Source organism: Belonocnema kinseyi, chromosome 1 (assembly GCF_010883055.1).
Source record: "Belonocnema kinseyi isolate 2016_QV_RU_SX_M_011 chromosome 1, B_treatae_v1, whole genome shotgun sequence".
Classification (NCBI taxonomy): Eukaryota; Metazoa; Arthropoda; class Insecta; order Hymenoptera; family Cynipidae; genus Belonocnema; species Belonocnema kinseyi.
The window spans coordinates 111,328,108-111,343,249 of record NC_046657.1 but is presented as its reverse complement, the minus strand read 5'-3'; the positions used below and the strand labels follow the sequence as shown (position 1 = coordinate 111,343,249).

The window sequence follows — 15,142 nt, the reverse complement described above, 5'->3', positions numbered from 1 at the left end:
GCCGTATGAAAATCGATTTTTTTCGGGGTGGCGTATCTCCGCGGGAAGTCATGCAAAAATTAAAAAAAATTTTTTCACGTTTAAAAACATGCATTATAATATGCCGAGAAACCCACTTTATGTAATAAAGTCTACTACCAACAAATAATTGTTGAAAAAAAGGTCTTTATTTGTGTAGTAGCCCCTTAAACATTTTAATTAAATCCCTAGAAAATAAAAAAATAAAAGAATATTTATAATCAACTCGCGAAACTGTATATACTATACATATTCCAAGTCGATTGTTAAAAAAATGCGAAATATTTGAATTTCTATGAAAATTTATACCTGGAAAAAATTGGAGATAGGAAAAAACCTGAAAAAGTTAGGCAATTTTTTGCAATATTCCCACAAGACCCATGAATTTTATAATGTTTTTCTCTCAAGAAAAAAAAACGTTTTTATTCATTTTAATCGGTATTGTCAACATTTTTTCAGTTTTTTACGCTAATTAAATTTTGTTTGGGGGGTTTTAAACAAAAATGGTTTATAATAACAATAATTTCCGGATTTTTTAACTTATCATCAATTAAATAATCAATTCAGTTAGCGTAAGTTTACAAACTCACGTTCATTCAAGTTTACAAACATAATTATTTTAACGATTTATTATTATTTTTAATAATATTACCTTTAAATAATGCTAGTAAATTGCAGATTTTTCAGAAATGTTTAAAATTTTGTCCACTTTTCAATCAGAGTGAGGTAATAGTTTACGCAATTTGCAAAAATATTAGTTCGAACAAAGTATTAATGTTTATAACTAGCTTCTCATGCATAAATGCCAGATAGATTTCTCAGATAATTGCTAGGAAGTTGTGTTTTTTTCTGATATTTTTACCTTTGCTTTAGCTTTAGCTCAAATTATTATTCATATTTATTATATTTTCCTAATTGAAAAATCAAAGAAAAGCTGAAAATTACAGAAAAATTCGCAATCTTCTAACATTATCCTAAGAGAAGATGGTTATAAGCGATAATTAATTATTCAAACAATTATGTTTGTTACCTTGCATTAATTATTATTATCTCACTGAGTAAAAAGTGCAAAAAACTTAAAAATGCCAGAAAAATACTTAACTACCTAGCATTAATATATGAGAAGATAGTCATAAAAAATTATAATTTATTCAAACAATTATTTCTCTTAAATTTAATCATTTATTCCCTTGCTTTAACTCAAGAGTGGAAAAATTCGCAAAAAACCTTGACTTCTAACAATACTATAAAAACATTGCTATAAAAAATAATAAATGATGTAATCAACTTAAATCAATCTCTAATTATCAAAAAAAAAAAAAAAAATACTTTATGCCTGAAAAACAATCAGTATTTAAAAACCCGCAAAAAATATAATTAGCGCCAAAAATGCATTTTTCCCACTTTATCTCCCAAATTTAAAAAGTTTATGTTAATTTGTAATTTACGAAAACTTATTTTTTTGTGGGAAATACGTGTTTAACTTCATGAAACTTTTTGAACCTCTAAATATTGTATGTAGAATATAAAATAAAATAAATAAATAAGTAAAAAAGAGCAGGGCGGGGATTTGGTTGGATTTCTTCTCATTTTTCTTTCCTCCTTTTTATTTTTGCCCAAATTAAGAACGAATGATTTTCTTTTCTTCTTTTTTAGGGGGAAGGGAGAAGGTGCAGATGTTCCTTTTTTTAGATTGCAATGGGAACAATTTGTGGTGGTTGTCCAAATTTGGTCGTTAGATTCTTGATGTTATTTTTAGGAATTCTTCAAATCAGCTTGATTATTGGACGTTAAAAAGAGTTTTAAGTTTGATTTTTATCTCATTTGAATATCCTAAATTGTAATGTAGAAAATAGATGAAAAATAACGAAAATGTTTTAAATGAAACTTACTTCTTTTTTTTATTAAAAAATTTTATTTTTTCACATTTTTTTCTATATGTAATTATTTTCGTCAAACTTTCTCGTCTTATTTTCATTTTGATTAGTTGATGTCACATTTGGGAGGCTCGCTCCACTTTCCATCACTTTGACAAATAATCAAATCGCTTTTTGTACCCCCCGGACAAGCGTAAATTAATTGGTCTTCAAAAAGGTAGGAACTTCCATGGATTGAAATTCCTGATGGAATTTCGGGTTTTCCACAAGAAATTTCTGAAAAGAGAATAATTTTGATGATTGCAATGTTACTTAACAGTTATTTTGTGGTTATATTACCATTATGTTATGATTATGTATCACTTATGTTAAGACTATGTAACAGTTATGTTACGGCAATATAACATCTATGTTATGAATATGTAACAGGTATGTTATGGCTAAGTAACAGTGATGTTAAGGCTATGTTACGGTTGCGTAACAGTTATATACCGACTATGTAACTGGTATGTTACTTACTGGAACATTTTCCGTGCATTTTGGACCATTTTCCATTTGCCAAACATCTTACAGAAACTTGCCCAAAAGTTCGATATCCAGGAACGCATTGATATGTCACCATATTTCCAAAAACGTATTCATCTGGTGTATAATTTTCATATTTAATTTCTGTATGGGGTGGTAATATTGGTTTTCCACAGACAATAGCTGAAACAATTATTTTTAATAAATTCGTCTACCATTTAAAAAGGTTTAATTTAAATAATCTATTAATAGAAAACTAGAAAATCATTCTTGTAAACAATATTTTTATAAAAATAAATCTGAAAATTTTCTTTATTCAATCTTACATTGGCAAACTGGAATTTCCGACCAAGAACCATTAGAAAGACATCTAGAGGTTTCAGAGCCTTTAAGAAAGTAGCCTTGACGACACTTGAAATTTATAATGTCATCAACATCAAAAGTTTTTTCTAAATCCTCCGGATTTTCATTAACAATGTAACCATTGTTTGAAATCTGCAAAATTTATTTATTCACAAAATAAATCAAACAAACTGAAATTATTGAAATATAAATGTCTAAACTTACATTTGGTCGAAAACATATTATCGACTCACAAATATTTTTCCCACTTTCCCCAAATAACATTTTTGCCCCATTTTCTTCAATATCTCCACTTTCAAATTCCCACCTCCCATCTTCACATTTCCATCTCATTTCCAAAATTCCAGAATCTCTTGCCCTAAAAACAGTCATATTTCGACAGACAAAAATCGCTTTATCCCCAGAAAGACTCCCGTCAAAAAATAAATCAAAATTGCCTAAACTTCCTTTCAACTTTCTTCCCATTTTCCATTCATCGATTTCTAAATCTGATTCTAATTTAAATTCTTTTCCAAAATTATTTAATAAATTTACAATTGGGTGATTTTCTAAAGAACAGTTTCGAATTTCACAAAAGGAACCATCGTTTGTCCAAGTTTCGTTTAAAGTGCAAATTCTGAAACTCTCCCCAACATTCTTGTACCCCTTTTCACAATTTAAAGAGATTTTAGTTCCAGGTGTAAATAATCCATTCTCTTTATTAATTATATTAATTTCAGTTGAATTTAAAGACGAGTTTGAGGCATTTTTTTCTGGAATTTCTATAATGGTTTTATTTTCTAAATGGAGAAGTATTTTTCCATTTTGAAGTAATTTCGGCCAGGGGCATTGTAGGGGGACGCAATCTGGAACAAATCCTGTCCAAAAACCTGTGCTGGAACATTGAAGTCTAAATTCTCCTAGAAGATTCTGGTTGACTTGGAATTTAAATCCAGGATTACAGGAAAATTCTACGATATCTCCAGAAAAATAGGCAGGTGTATTTTCTTCAGTTTGATTTTCATTAGAAGCGGAAAATTTTGTTGAAATGTATCCATTATCTATCCTGAAAAGTTTTAAATTAGGATATTATCAAATGAACAAAAATTTTAAATGTAATATTAAGAAATAAATCTGTTCTGGTGCTGCCCATGTGTCACGTGAACAATTTTTTGATACCCCCCCCCCTATGTTTGATAAATGTGAACTTTTACACACCCCCCCCCCCCCTCTTCCGCGGTCACCTCTGTCCACGCAGACTTATTTAATATTTTATGAAAATATAAGCCAAAAGAAAAAATCGACTGATTTTCAGCTTCCCAGTAAGAGCGGGGCAATAATCAATTAAACATAACAGAAAGAATTGTTTAACAACATCTATTGCTAATAATGTCCCCTTAGACTTACAATAATGCTAGAAAGGGGGAGTTTTTTCTAAAATTTTCCACTTTTTGTCTAAAAAGTCAATAAAAAGCTGAAAATTTCAGAAAACCCCGCAATTTTTTAACATTATTCAAAGATGATAATATTAAAATATAAAATTGTTTAAAGAATTATGAAATTTATAATTGGACCAAAACTGGAGAATTTAAAAAAAAAACTTATTATAATTAATATATTGTAAAATAATTATTTCTTCTATATTTCATTTATTATTGCCTCGCTTTAACCGAAAAGGTGAAACTCAGTTAAAAAATTCAGAAAAAACCGCGACTTTCTAACTTTATTCTAAGAGAACATGTCCATCAACAATAATGCATTGTTTACACAAGTTATTTAAACATCTAACTGTCATTATAAAATAATATTTAACGTATTAGAAACAATTTTTTCTTAAAGAAACCTGAAAAAAACTAATTAGCTTAAAAAACTGGCAAACCCCAATTTTTCACTTATGGGTTTTTTTAACACTACAAAACAGACTTATGGGTGTGGAAATCAAGAAGTAATAAACTTAGATTTGTATTCTATGGCTAATTACTAAGCGATATTTGCAGAATCAATTCTATACCTAATTTTGTCGATTCTGAGTTAAATTTACTAGAACGCATTTTTTTGTTGTGGGAAATACGTTTAAACTTCATGGGGCTTGTCGTATCTCTAAATAGCATTTTTTTCAAGTATTAATTTTTTTTGTAGATTTGAACGAATTTGAAGGTGATATGTATGGAAATTAAAAAAAAATTGGACTACCCTTGTCCACGTGGACTTTGGCTAGACTTTCCCTCCGCAGCGTCTCTCGTGGACAATCGTTTTTTAACGGATTTAAACAAATTCTAAACAAACTTTGCGTTATTTTCTGAGATATTCAGAAGTTGTAAATTTTCGTGAAAGATTCGAAAATAATTTAAATCTGGTAAAGATTTCAGGAAAATTCAAAATAATTTAAAACTTCCTTACGGTTTCTGTGTAAATTTCAAATTATTTTTTATTTTGAAAAATGAAATTTCAAATGATCTCTAAAACTGTCAACCCAAATCTGTTTGAATTGAGGGCTATTTTTTTTAATTTAAAAGGTTATAACAATTTTCGAAAAATTCCAATGATTTTAAAATATGGCTATTTAGAAGTATTAGAGATTCAACTTTTTTTTTAAACTTGAAAAAATTTTTAAGTTAAAGTAAAATGTAGATTTTTGAAGATTTTGAAATAAAATTTTGAAGCTTTTTAAGAATTTTAAAAGGTTTGACAAAAAAAATTGCTCTTAAAATTACAGGACAAATTTTTAATAATTTTTAATTTGGAAAAATTAATTTCAAGTGACTATTTGAAACGATTTTCAACATGTACAAAGATTTCTAACATTTTGAAAAAAGTATTTCGAAGATTTCAAATCAATTTTGTTTTATTTTGCAGAATTTTCAAATAACTTTATGAAAAATTGAAATCATTTTAAAATATATTTAGAAAGTTGAGAGATCTTTAAAAGATTTCAAAAAATTTTAAACAATATGTAGATTTTTGAAGATTTTAAAAGGAAAGTATAAACTTTTTAAGAATTTTGAAAGGTACCCAGACAATAAAAAAAATTTTTAAGATTTTTAGAAAAATTTTGCATGATTTTTTGTATGAAAGATTAATTTTAACAAAATATTTAAAAAGATTTTTAATCATTTCAAAAGATACCCAGAATTGTCAAAAAAGAAGCAGGAAGGGTTTAAAACCATTTTTTTATTTTTATTTTGTAGAACTTAAAAACAATTTTAGAAAAATTCGAATCATTTTAAAATATATATTTGTAAGATTTAGAAGCTTTGAAAAAAGAGGAAAACAATATGTGGATTTTTGAAGGTTTCGAACAAAAATTTCATAGCTTTTTAAGAATTTCCAAAGGTGTCAAGAAAATAAAAAACTCCTCTTAAGATTACTCGGAAATTTTGAAATGATAATATTCATTGATAATATATAATTTTAGGACCTATTTGAGTTTATTTTCAATATTTTTAAAAATTCATCTCTTTTGGTAGAAATTTGATCTTATTCATTTAAGAGAGCAACTGTTTGGTTGAAAATTTATTTTGTTTGGATTAGGATTTACTAAATTCCACCCTTTTTTAAATAAATATCTTTTTAGTATAAATATCAAATATTATATTTTTCGACCTGGATTCATCCATTTGGTTAAAAGTTCAACTAATTGGTTAAAATCTGCACTATTTGGTTCTAAATCAATTTTTCATTTAAAACCTATCATTTTATCTTAAACTTTATCTCTTTTTTTTTACTAAGCATCGGCTTGGTACAAAAATTCGTCAACTTGGTTCAAAATTTAACTATTTCGTGTAAAAATAACTTTTTAGTTGAAAATCCATATTTCCGAGTTAAAAAATAAAACTATTCTTTATAAAAATATCTCCTTTCGTGAAAAATTAATATTTTTTAGTTTTCTTGAAATATCAATTACGCATTACACGTTTACTTCAAAATTCATCTTTTTTGTCTGACTATTAATTTTGTAGATGAAATTTTAATTTGTCATACGTGAAATCATCAATAATCTTTTGGTATTTTTTCAAGAATCACAGGAAAATTGTATTTGTATGACCTTTAAAGCAAATAAATTTTTAAAATATAGAATTTTTCTACAAAAATCCAAAATCGGTCAAGAATTATTGATTTCCGAAGGTTATTTTTAGCCTCGCTTTTTTATTTCCCCTCACTTTGGGCTACCCCTTGCGGCATGGCGCCCCTGGGAATTTTCTTACCTTTTTCTAACGGATAAAATATGACTAAAATTAATTTAATATAAATCTTATATAATGTAACATTAATTCAATATAAATTCTTCATAATGTAATATTCGCATAACATTTATATAACAGTTATATATCTTTAACGCAACATGTATGTGTCAGCTATGTAAAATTTACGTAAAATTTGTCTAATAGTTATATAATTGTAATATAATTAATAATATTGTAATATAATTGTAATAATATTTACGTATCATGGATGTAAATATTATATAAGATTTATGTAACATGAATGTAACAGCTATATCAAATTTTATGCATAATTAAATTAGCATCGATATGATTTTCTTGCATTTAAAATGTCGTACATTTGTGGAGAGGAACAACCAAATGCACTGCATATGGGAATATCATGGTCCCAGACACCATAATCCAAACAAGTTAGAATCTTTTCACCAACCAACCGAAATCCAGAATCGCATTTAAATTCCAATTGCTGTCCCACCTAAAAATATAAATCACTGATAATTTGTATAGCTTTCATCTTTTATTTTGTATTTTTTATATTCATGTTAAAAACGGAATATTGAAGAAAATACCTGGAGAACTGTGGTATCGTCCCTTTCATGTTCTTCGATTATATATTCAATATCTCCATGTTCTGGAGCCAATAGATTTTTACACGTTACTCCTGTTAAAAATGTTGTCTTATTAATTAATTAATTATTTTTGGTAGTTTCTTTAGGTTTGCAATGACCTTTAAATTATAAAGTATTATTTAATGTATCAGGCTTAAGATTATTACAGCCTAAAATGTCGATATGTCCCAACATTATTGTTACTTAATTAATTTTAATTAATTTAGTCATTAATTATTTTTGTTAATACCAATGCAGAATGGCTGTTGACTACTCCATTTTCCATCGGAATTACAAATTCTATGAAGATGTCCTCTCAACTCGTAACCCTCGTTACAAAAGTAGTGGATTTCATCTCCAAAGAAGTACGATCTTCCCTTTATAAAACCTCTTGGAAAATATCCAGGAAATCCACATTTCACCCCTAAGTAAAATTTAATTTTAATTTAAAATTTAACCAGGGATATCGTATAGTCAAACCCCTAATAAGTATAGCTATAATAGGGATATTAAGAATAGGTGTCTGAAGCAATTTTCAGAAGAGCGCAGGTGCATTATGGGAGCAGCGAAATAAAATGGCGACGGTCTAATCGGGAGCAGTGACAGTTGAGATTTACTTTGGACAATTAAACGCTTTTTACCACTCACTTACCCTAGTTCCCCAAACATCACTTCCTACACTCCTCCACTCATTTCCCCTCATTTCTTCCATTTACGTTACCATCATTCCTCCACATCCCTTAATTGCAATTGTTCCCTTCTCATCACTTCTTATACGCCCGCTACCCTCATTTCCCCTCCCATTACTTCCCCTACGTACCGCCATAATCTCCAATTCCCTCACTTCCCTTGGTTCCCTTCTTATCACTTCTCATACTCCCCCTTTCCTCATTTCCCACCATTTCACGTACTTCCGCTACTTTCATTCACCCCTCATTTCGCCCCACTTCCTCCACTTCCCTCCCCTTATTTCCAATCACTTCTCCTACTCATTATCACCTCTTTCCTCCTCACTTAACCTACTTCTTCTCCCATAATTTCCCCTACATTCCTCTACTTCTCCCATACTTGTCCCTATTTATTCTCCCGTAATTTCCCCTCATTTCCCCCACTTCTCCCATCATTTCACTTTACTTCCCCTCCCTGGACTGAAAACATAAGTGTTTCTGTTCCGGGCTACGAAACCTAATAACTGAAATAAAAGTTTAGTTAAAAACTAAATAAAAACTCACTCCTACAAGTCGGTGTGTAATGTCCCTCCCATTGACCCTGCAAAAGGCATTTTCTTTTTAAACTTTTTTGCTCAATTCGTCCAATTTTTACAAGGTAACCAACATCACAGGTGTAAGTCGCTTCCAATCTATCTTTACTCAGGCTCAAATTTCCTCGAAATGGGACATTTAATGAAGGACAACCCTGGCAAAATGGACTTTCTAGAATCTGAAAAAAATAATATTAAATAAATATTATTAAGTACAATGTAATTTAACAAGTTAAAATAGTTTATTACAGAAAGTTTATTTATAAGTCAATTATATGCTTAAAGTAATTAATAATAATTAATTTTGTATCACTTTAATGATAATTTATTTAATACCTCGATATTGCCATGAACGTTCTCCTGCATTTGAACCCAGGCGAATAAAGATCCAAAATAGTTTTCACAGAGAGAGCTAAAAGTCTGGATAGTCTTACTATCCAAAACCGAATTCCAAATATTTAATAAAGTTATTTTTCCAATAAAAGATTCTGATTCAGAAAAATCTCCGCCGAATTTGTCCTGTTCCTGACCCACTATTAATATTCCATTGCCTGATCACCAAAATATTTTTAATTCATTATTAGCTATTTTTATCAATTATTATTAACTATATAAGAAAAGGTTAAACAATATTTTAGAACCTTTAATTGCAGTTCTATTTGACAGTAAGGTGCCATTATCTTTGAGACTTCCATCAACGTAAACGTTCCATGTGCCAAATTGGCTCTCCCACGTGACACACAAAAAGTGCCAATAACCATCGTTTGCTGTGATATCGGTGATGGTCTTTTCACCATTGATATACAGAACAAATCTTTAAAAAAATTAGGATATATTTTCATTTTTTGATCTTGTGCTATTTTAGTAGTTATATGTAAGTAATGTAACAGTTACATAATAGCTACATAGAATTTATGTAATAGCTAGACATAACAGTTATATAATAGTTACGTAATAGTTAAATAACAGTTATGTTACAATTACATAATAGGTGCTGTTCTAAAACGCGTCACATTGCCATGGAGGGGGGGGGGGTATCAGGTTGTGTAACGATTTATAATCTAAAAATGGGGAAAGGGTAACGGAGAATGTGATATCACAGATGGAAAATATATTTGTAATTATGGTTTAATAATTTATTTGAAATGTTCGAAAAAATTTAAATTAGTGCTTTTATTTTACAAGCACAGCATCTAAATACAGTGAAATTCTTCTATAGTCCCGATTTCGGAGCTGACGGTGGGTGGCAACTAACTCATTATAGCCTGCTTCGATTTTATTTATTCACGCCTGATTGCTCGCCTGAGTGACAGCCGCAGATCCCGCGCACCCCGCGCAGCACCTGTTACACCTATATGCGGTGCGGCGTCCATGCTCTGAAAGGCTATAGAAGGAAGGGCTATTGTAGATTTTCACTGTACAGTATTTGTCCGATAATTTTTCAACTTCCGGGCTGTAGGGGCGGAAAATTCCAGGAATTGCGGACTTATCGGATGCCCCCTCTAGTAGCACGATATTAGGTGTACGCGTGCGTAAATCATGGGCGCAAATCATTAGCAAAATAGCGCAGGTAGAGGAAGAACCACGATTAGTGTGCGTGCTATACGTGTGATGGCGTTTTAAGGAGAATGTTCACTTATCAGGCGGCAAGTTAGCGGACTTCTACTGTACTTAGTTCACACTCTTTCCCTTATTCGCCTCTTTTTTTAAAGAAATCCTTTTTTTCTCCTGTTTTTAAAAAACTTCCCCTTCTTCTCGCTTTTAGGGTTTCGTTGCCCCAGCCAGAAATCCCTACAGTTTTTTCAGGTGACCGTCTGTCCTTCTGTCCTACTTTTGTCAATGGGTGGAGGGGAATATAGGGGGGGGGGGGGGGGTAGAAGAGGGAAAGTATGGAAGGGAAAGGTTTTAAATACTTATTTACCTTTTTTTAAGGATACAATACTAATTTTTTGGTCGAAATGTGAACTAAATTAATAAAAACCAATAATTCTGTTATAATTAATAATTTTCTCATCAGTTCCTCTTTTTTGTGAAAAAATCAAACCTTCTTGATGGAAAATAATTTTACTACTAGGTTGAAAGTTGAACTTATTAGTTCAAGATCCATCTTTTTGGTTGAAAATTATTTTTTTTTACTACAAATTTAACTATTTCATTATTGATTGAAAATTGTTAGTTTTTTGTTAAAAATTGAACACTTTGTATGAAAATATATGTATTTACAGTGAAACTCTTCTATAGCGCCGATGTTGGGGCTGATGGTGGGTGACAACTAACTCATTATAGCCTGATCCGTTTTTTTTGTTCACGGCTGAGTGCTCGCCTGATTGACAACCACAGATCTCGCGCACTCCGCGCAGCCCCTGTTACACCTACATGCAGCGCGGCGTCAATTCTCGGAAAGGCTATGGAGGGGAGGACTATTGAAGATTTTCACAGTACTTGTAAAATAATTTTTTTCTTTTAAATTAATTTTCTTTACTGAAAATTCAATTATACTTAGTTGAAAGTTGAACTCCTTTGTTAAATATCATTTTATTAGTTGAGAAATCATCTGCTTGTTTGAAACTTAAACTATTTTGTAGAAAATTCGTTTTTTTATTTGTTTGTTGAAAATCAATGTTATGAACTGCAAATTTTACCATTCCATCATTGGTTGAAAATGTATGTAATTTGATGTAGAATTGTTTTTTTAGTGACAAAATACAACCTCCTGAACGAAAATTTAACTGATTGGTTAAAACTTATACTTTATTGTTAACCACTTATTTTATTAGTTGCAGATCCATCTCTTTGGTTGAAAATTCATTTTTTGTTGTTGGAAATAAATTTTATTAACTGCAGATTTAAGTATTCCATTTTTGATTGAAAATTGTATCATTTTTAGTTAAAAATTGAAATATTTGATTTAAATTTCAACTGCTTTGTTAAAAATTCTTCTTGTTCAGGGTAAAATTCTATTATTTTTGTAGAATATTCATCTATTTAGATAAAAATTAAGTTTTTATATGAAAATTCGTATTTTCGTGTTGACTGTGTTTGTTTAAAATTTGTTTATCTTTTTTAATTGAACTATCAACTATTGAATTTTTCGTCCAGAATAGTCGTTTTTATTGGAAATTTAACTTATTTATTTAAAGTTGAACTTATTGAGAATTCATTTTTTGTTGTTGAAATATCAGCTATTATATTTTGTTTACCAATTTGATGATTTAGTTGAAAATTCATCTTAGTAGGTCGAAAAATCAACTATTTTGTGAAAAAAGTAATTTATTTCGTTAAGAATTTAATTGTTTTTTTGGTAGACATTTAACTAATTTTTTAAAAAGTCATCTCCTTTTTTCAAAAATTCAATTGATTTTTTTGGAAAATCATCTTTTTGGACTTGAAATTAATATTTTTTGGATTCAAAATTATTCCTTTTTATAATTGAAAACTGTCAACTATCTTCAAAAGTTCGTTTTTTTTAACTTGAAAATTCGAAAATTTGATTGAAAATTCGTCTGTTGCAATCGAAATGTTAACTATATGGTTAAAAGTTCGTCTCTACCTGCTTGGAAGTAAATCTATTTAATGTAAATGCAACTATTTGGTCTAAAATAAATGTTTGTTTGTTGAAAATGTAATTTTTTTGTTAAAAAATCAGCTTTTATGGTTGCAAATACATTTTTGTATGTTTTACTTTTTTATTTTAGGCGTTTATCAAATGAAAGCTAAAAACACTTCGACTTAGTAACTAGTTTATAACTATAACCTTACAATTATAATTACGTACCCATTATAATCAGTAAGGGTAAAAGCATTGTCATGAATTTGATTTGCATAGGACAAAACTGTTCCATAATTGAATTTGTCCAAAGACTGCAGCCAAAGACAAACACTTAACTGAAAATTGATATTAAGAATTATATTAACGATGTCCACAAAAATATGAATATAAATTAAAAATGTATTCCACCTCTAAAATATCTTTCTCTGAACTCGTCATTTTCACATAATCCGTAGTTCCTGATTTTTTAAAGTGCATTATATAATTTGAAGACAATTCTGCAAAAAGATAGTGTTTTGTTATTCATAAATTCTAACCTTATAATTTTTATATAAATTGGCAGATCTTTATCTTTGACTTGAGTTTCATACAATACAAATATTTTAAAAAATTATTTTCATTTACCAGTTTCACAATAAAGTCCTGTAAAAGTTTGGAGACACTTGCAAGAAAAATTCAAAAGACCATTTACGCAAGTTCCACCATTTTTGCATGGTAAATTTTTGCAGTAATCTATTCTTGTTGTGCAATCTTTCCCTGTGTAACCATCAGGACATTCACATCTGCAAAAATATAACTATTACGTAATTGTTACATACATGTTGCGTATACGTTACATAATTGTTACATATGTCACATAATTGTTACCTAAATTTAGCATATATGTTACACAAACTTTACATGTATGTTACATTTAGATTACATTCACGTTACATAATTGCTACATATATGATACATATATGTTACATAATCATTACATAAATGTTTCATTTATTTTACAAATACGTTGCACAATTGCTACTAATGTGTTACATAATCGTTACATAAATGTCACATATATCCTACCCAAATGCGACATAAATCTTACATGTGTTCAATAAGTATTACACATATGTTACAATGTTGCATAAATATTTCATGTTTCGCATACGATACATATAGATTTCATATATGTTACTTATATGTTACATCATTGTTACATATGTTATATATATTTTATATAAATGGGACATGTGTTACGTAATTGTTACATAATTTGTTGAAAATGAATTTGAAGTTCTAAAACTGTTATGAAATGCATGTACTGTTGTTACATAACTGTTACGTAATTTTTATACAAAAAGTGTTATTTAAAATTTCACTCTGATTTATAAATAAGTAAATTAAGTTCACGTGCCTGTAACTTATTGTAGTAACTTGAGGCTGTTGAATATTAACGCAAATTGAATTAGGGTGGCATGGAATCCAATCACAAGGCAGTAAATTGCAATACCGACCCAGGAAGCCCTGTTTGCACAAACAGTGCCATGTGCCGTTTATAGCGATACACGATGAGCCTTCCTCACAAGGTGAAGGGTCACAATAATTTGATGATTTTATCTCGCAAAATTCACCTGCAAATCTCCACACACAAAAATACAGCAAGAAATTTAAATAAATGTCGTAAATAAATTCAAACAAACGTAATGAAGCTAAATAGCATCTTTGCTGGTTCTTCGTAAGATATCTTTTTTAATTGACCAAAGTATCATCATTGTAAAGAAGTTGTTTTTAATTGGCATTGGAATCTATCACTTTTCTTTTTTGTTCTATTAAAAATTTTTGTTTGAAAATCGATTTTTTAAAAAATCTAAACCCTAATGCCAATAAGAAACTTTTCTTTACAAAACGTAATGAATTTAAACATCTTAACCCACCTTCATAACCCTCTTTACAAATGCAAATGAAATCTGATTCTGTACTTTTGCAACTCCCTCCATTTTTACAAGGATTTTCTGTACATTCGTCAACATAGTGCTAAAAAAACAAAACAAGAATATCGATTAAATAAATGTTCCATGACATTTATATAGTTTTAATATTACCGTGATGTAATTCTTACATTAAAGTTACATTGCCGCTATATAAAAGTTATTTGTGAATATTAAATAGCGCCTAGGGAGTAAAGTTTAAGGGGCTGTTCAAAAAATACTATACGCTTTTTTTTAAAACTTTTCCATTTTAGGCAAAACAATTACATTGAAAATTAAGTAGATGGACTTTAAAGCAGAAAAGACGACATTTTAACCATATTGTTAAAATTTATATTTTCGAAGACGAATTGAATTTTTAACCACATGGTCAAAATTTCAATTAAAAAAAAAAAACTATTTTTTTTAGAAGAAAGTTGACTTTTCAATCGAGATGTATGACATTTCAACCAATAACTTTTCTACAAAAAAAGATGAACTTTAAATTCAATAACACGAAAATACTTGTTTTATTTTCAACCAAACAGTTTAATTTTTAATCCAAGAAGACTAATATTTTATCAGGTTGTTGATTTTTTAATCAAAAAGGACGAATTTTCTATCAAAAAATGATGTTTCAGATGTTTCAGACAAAAAAATTTAATTTGAAATCAAAAGCAGTTAACCCGTAAATACGAGGGTAGTTCAATAAGTCCTTAGAATGACCAACAGATGGCGCGCGAATCGCTCCAAATCATCTGTTTTCAGTCAGCACCACTCCCGACTAGA

General features: G+C 29.2%; 1 protein-coding gene across 3 annotated transcripts in view; it reads right to left on the bottom strand.

Annotated features, from left to right (window-relative positions):
* Window positions 1-1,965: 1,965 nt before the first annotated feature.
* LOC117169053 (sushi, von Willebrand factor type A, EGF and pentraxin domain-containing protein 1-like) overlaps window positions 1,966-15,142 on the bottom strand; it is a 98,202-nt gene continuing 85,025 nt past the window's right edge. For 2 of the 3 annotated variants that reach the window (XM_033355155.1, XM_033355171.1), the window contains 15 exons: window positions 14,321-14,420; window positions 13,801-14,017; window positions 13,029-13,186; window positions 12,813-12,901; window positions 12,630-12,739; window positions 9,496-9,668; window positions 9,191-9,405; window positions 8,826-9,033; window positions 7,844-8,017; window positions 7,555-7,646; window positions 7,324-7,460; window positions 2,988-3,828; window positions 2,747-2,915; window positions 2,415-2,603; window positions 1,966-2,171 (listed from right to left, as the gene is read on the bottom strand). In XM_033355155.1, the coding sequence (XP_033211046.1) occupies window positions 2,002-2,171; window positions 2,415-2,603; window positions 2,747-2,915; window positions 2,988-3,828; window positions 7,324-7,460; window positions 7,555-7,646; window positions 7,844-8,017; window positions 8,826-9,033; window positions 9,191-9,405; window positions 9,496-9,668; window positions 12,630-12,739; window positions 12,813-12,901; window positions 13,029-13,186; window positions 13,801-14,017; window positions 14,321-14,420 (3,042 nt within the window). In that variant the 3' untranslated portion in view covers window positions 1,966-2,001. The remainder of the gene's footprint in view (window positions 2,172-2,414; window positions 2,604-2,746; window positions 2,916-2,987; window positions 3,829-7,323; window positions 7,461-7,554; window positions 7,647-7,843; window positions 8,018-8,825; window positions 9,034-9,190; window positions 9,406-9,495; window positions 9,669-12,629; window positions 12,740-12,812; window positions 12,902-13,028; window positions 13,187-13,800; window positions 14,018-14,320; window positions 14,421-15,142) is intronic. The other variant, XM_033355164.1, reaches the window with a different exon arrangement.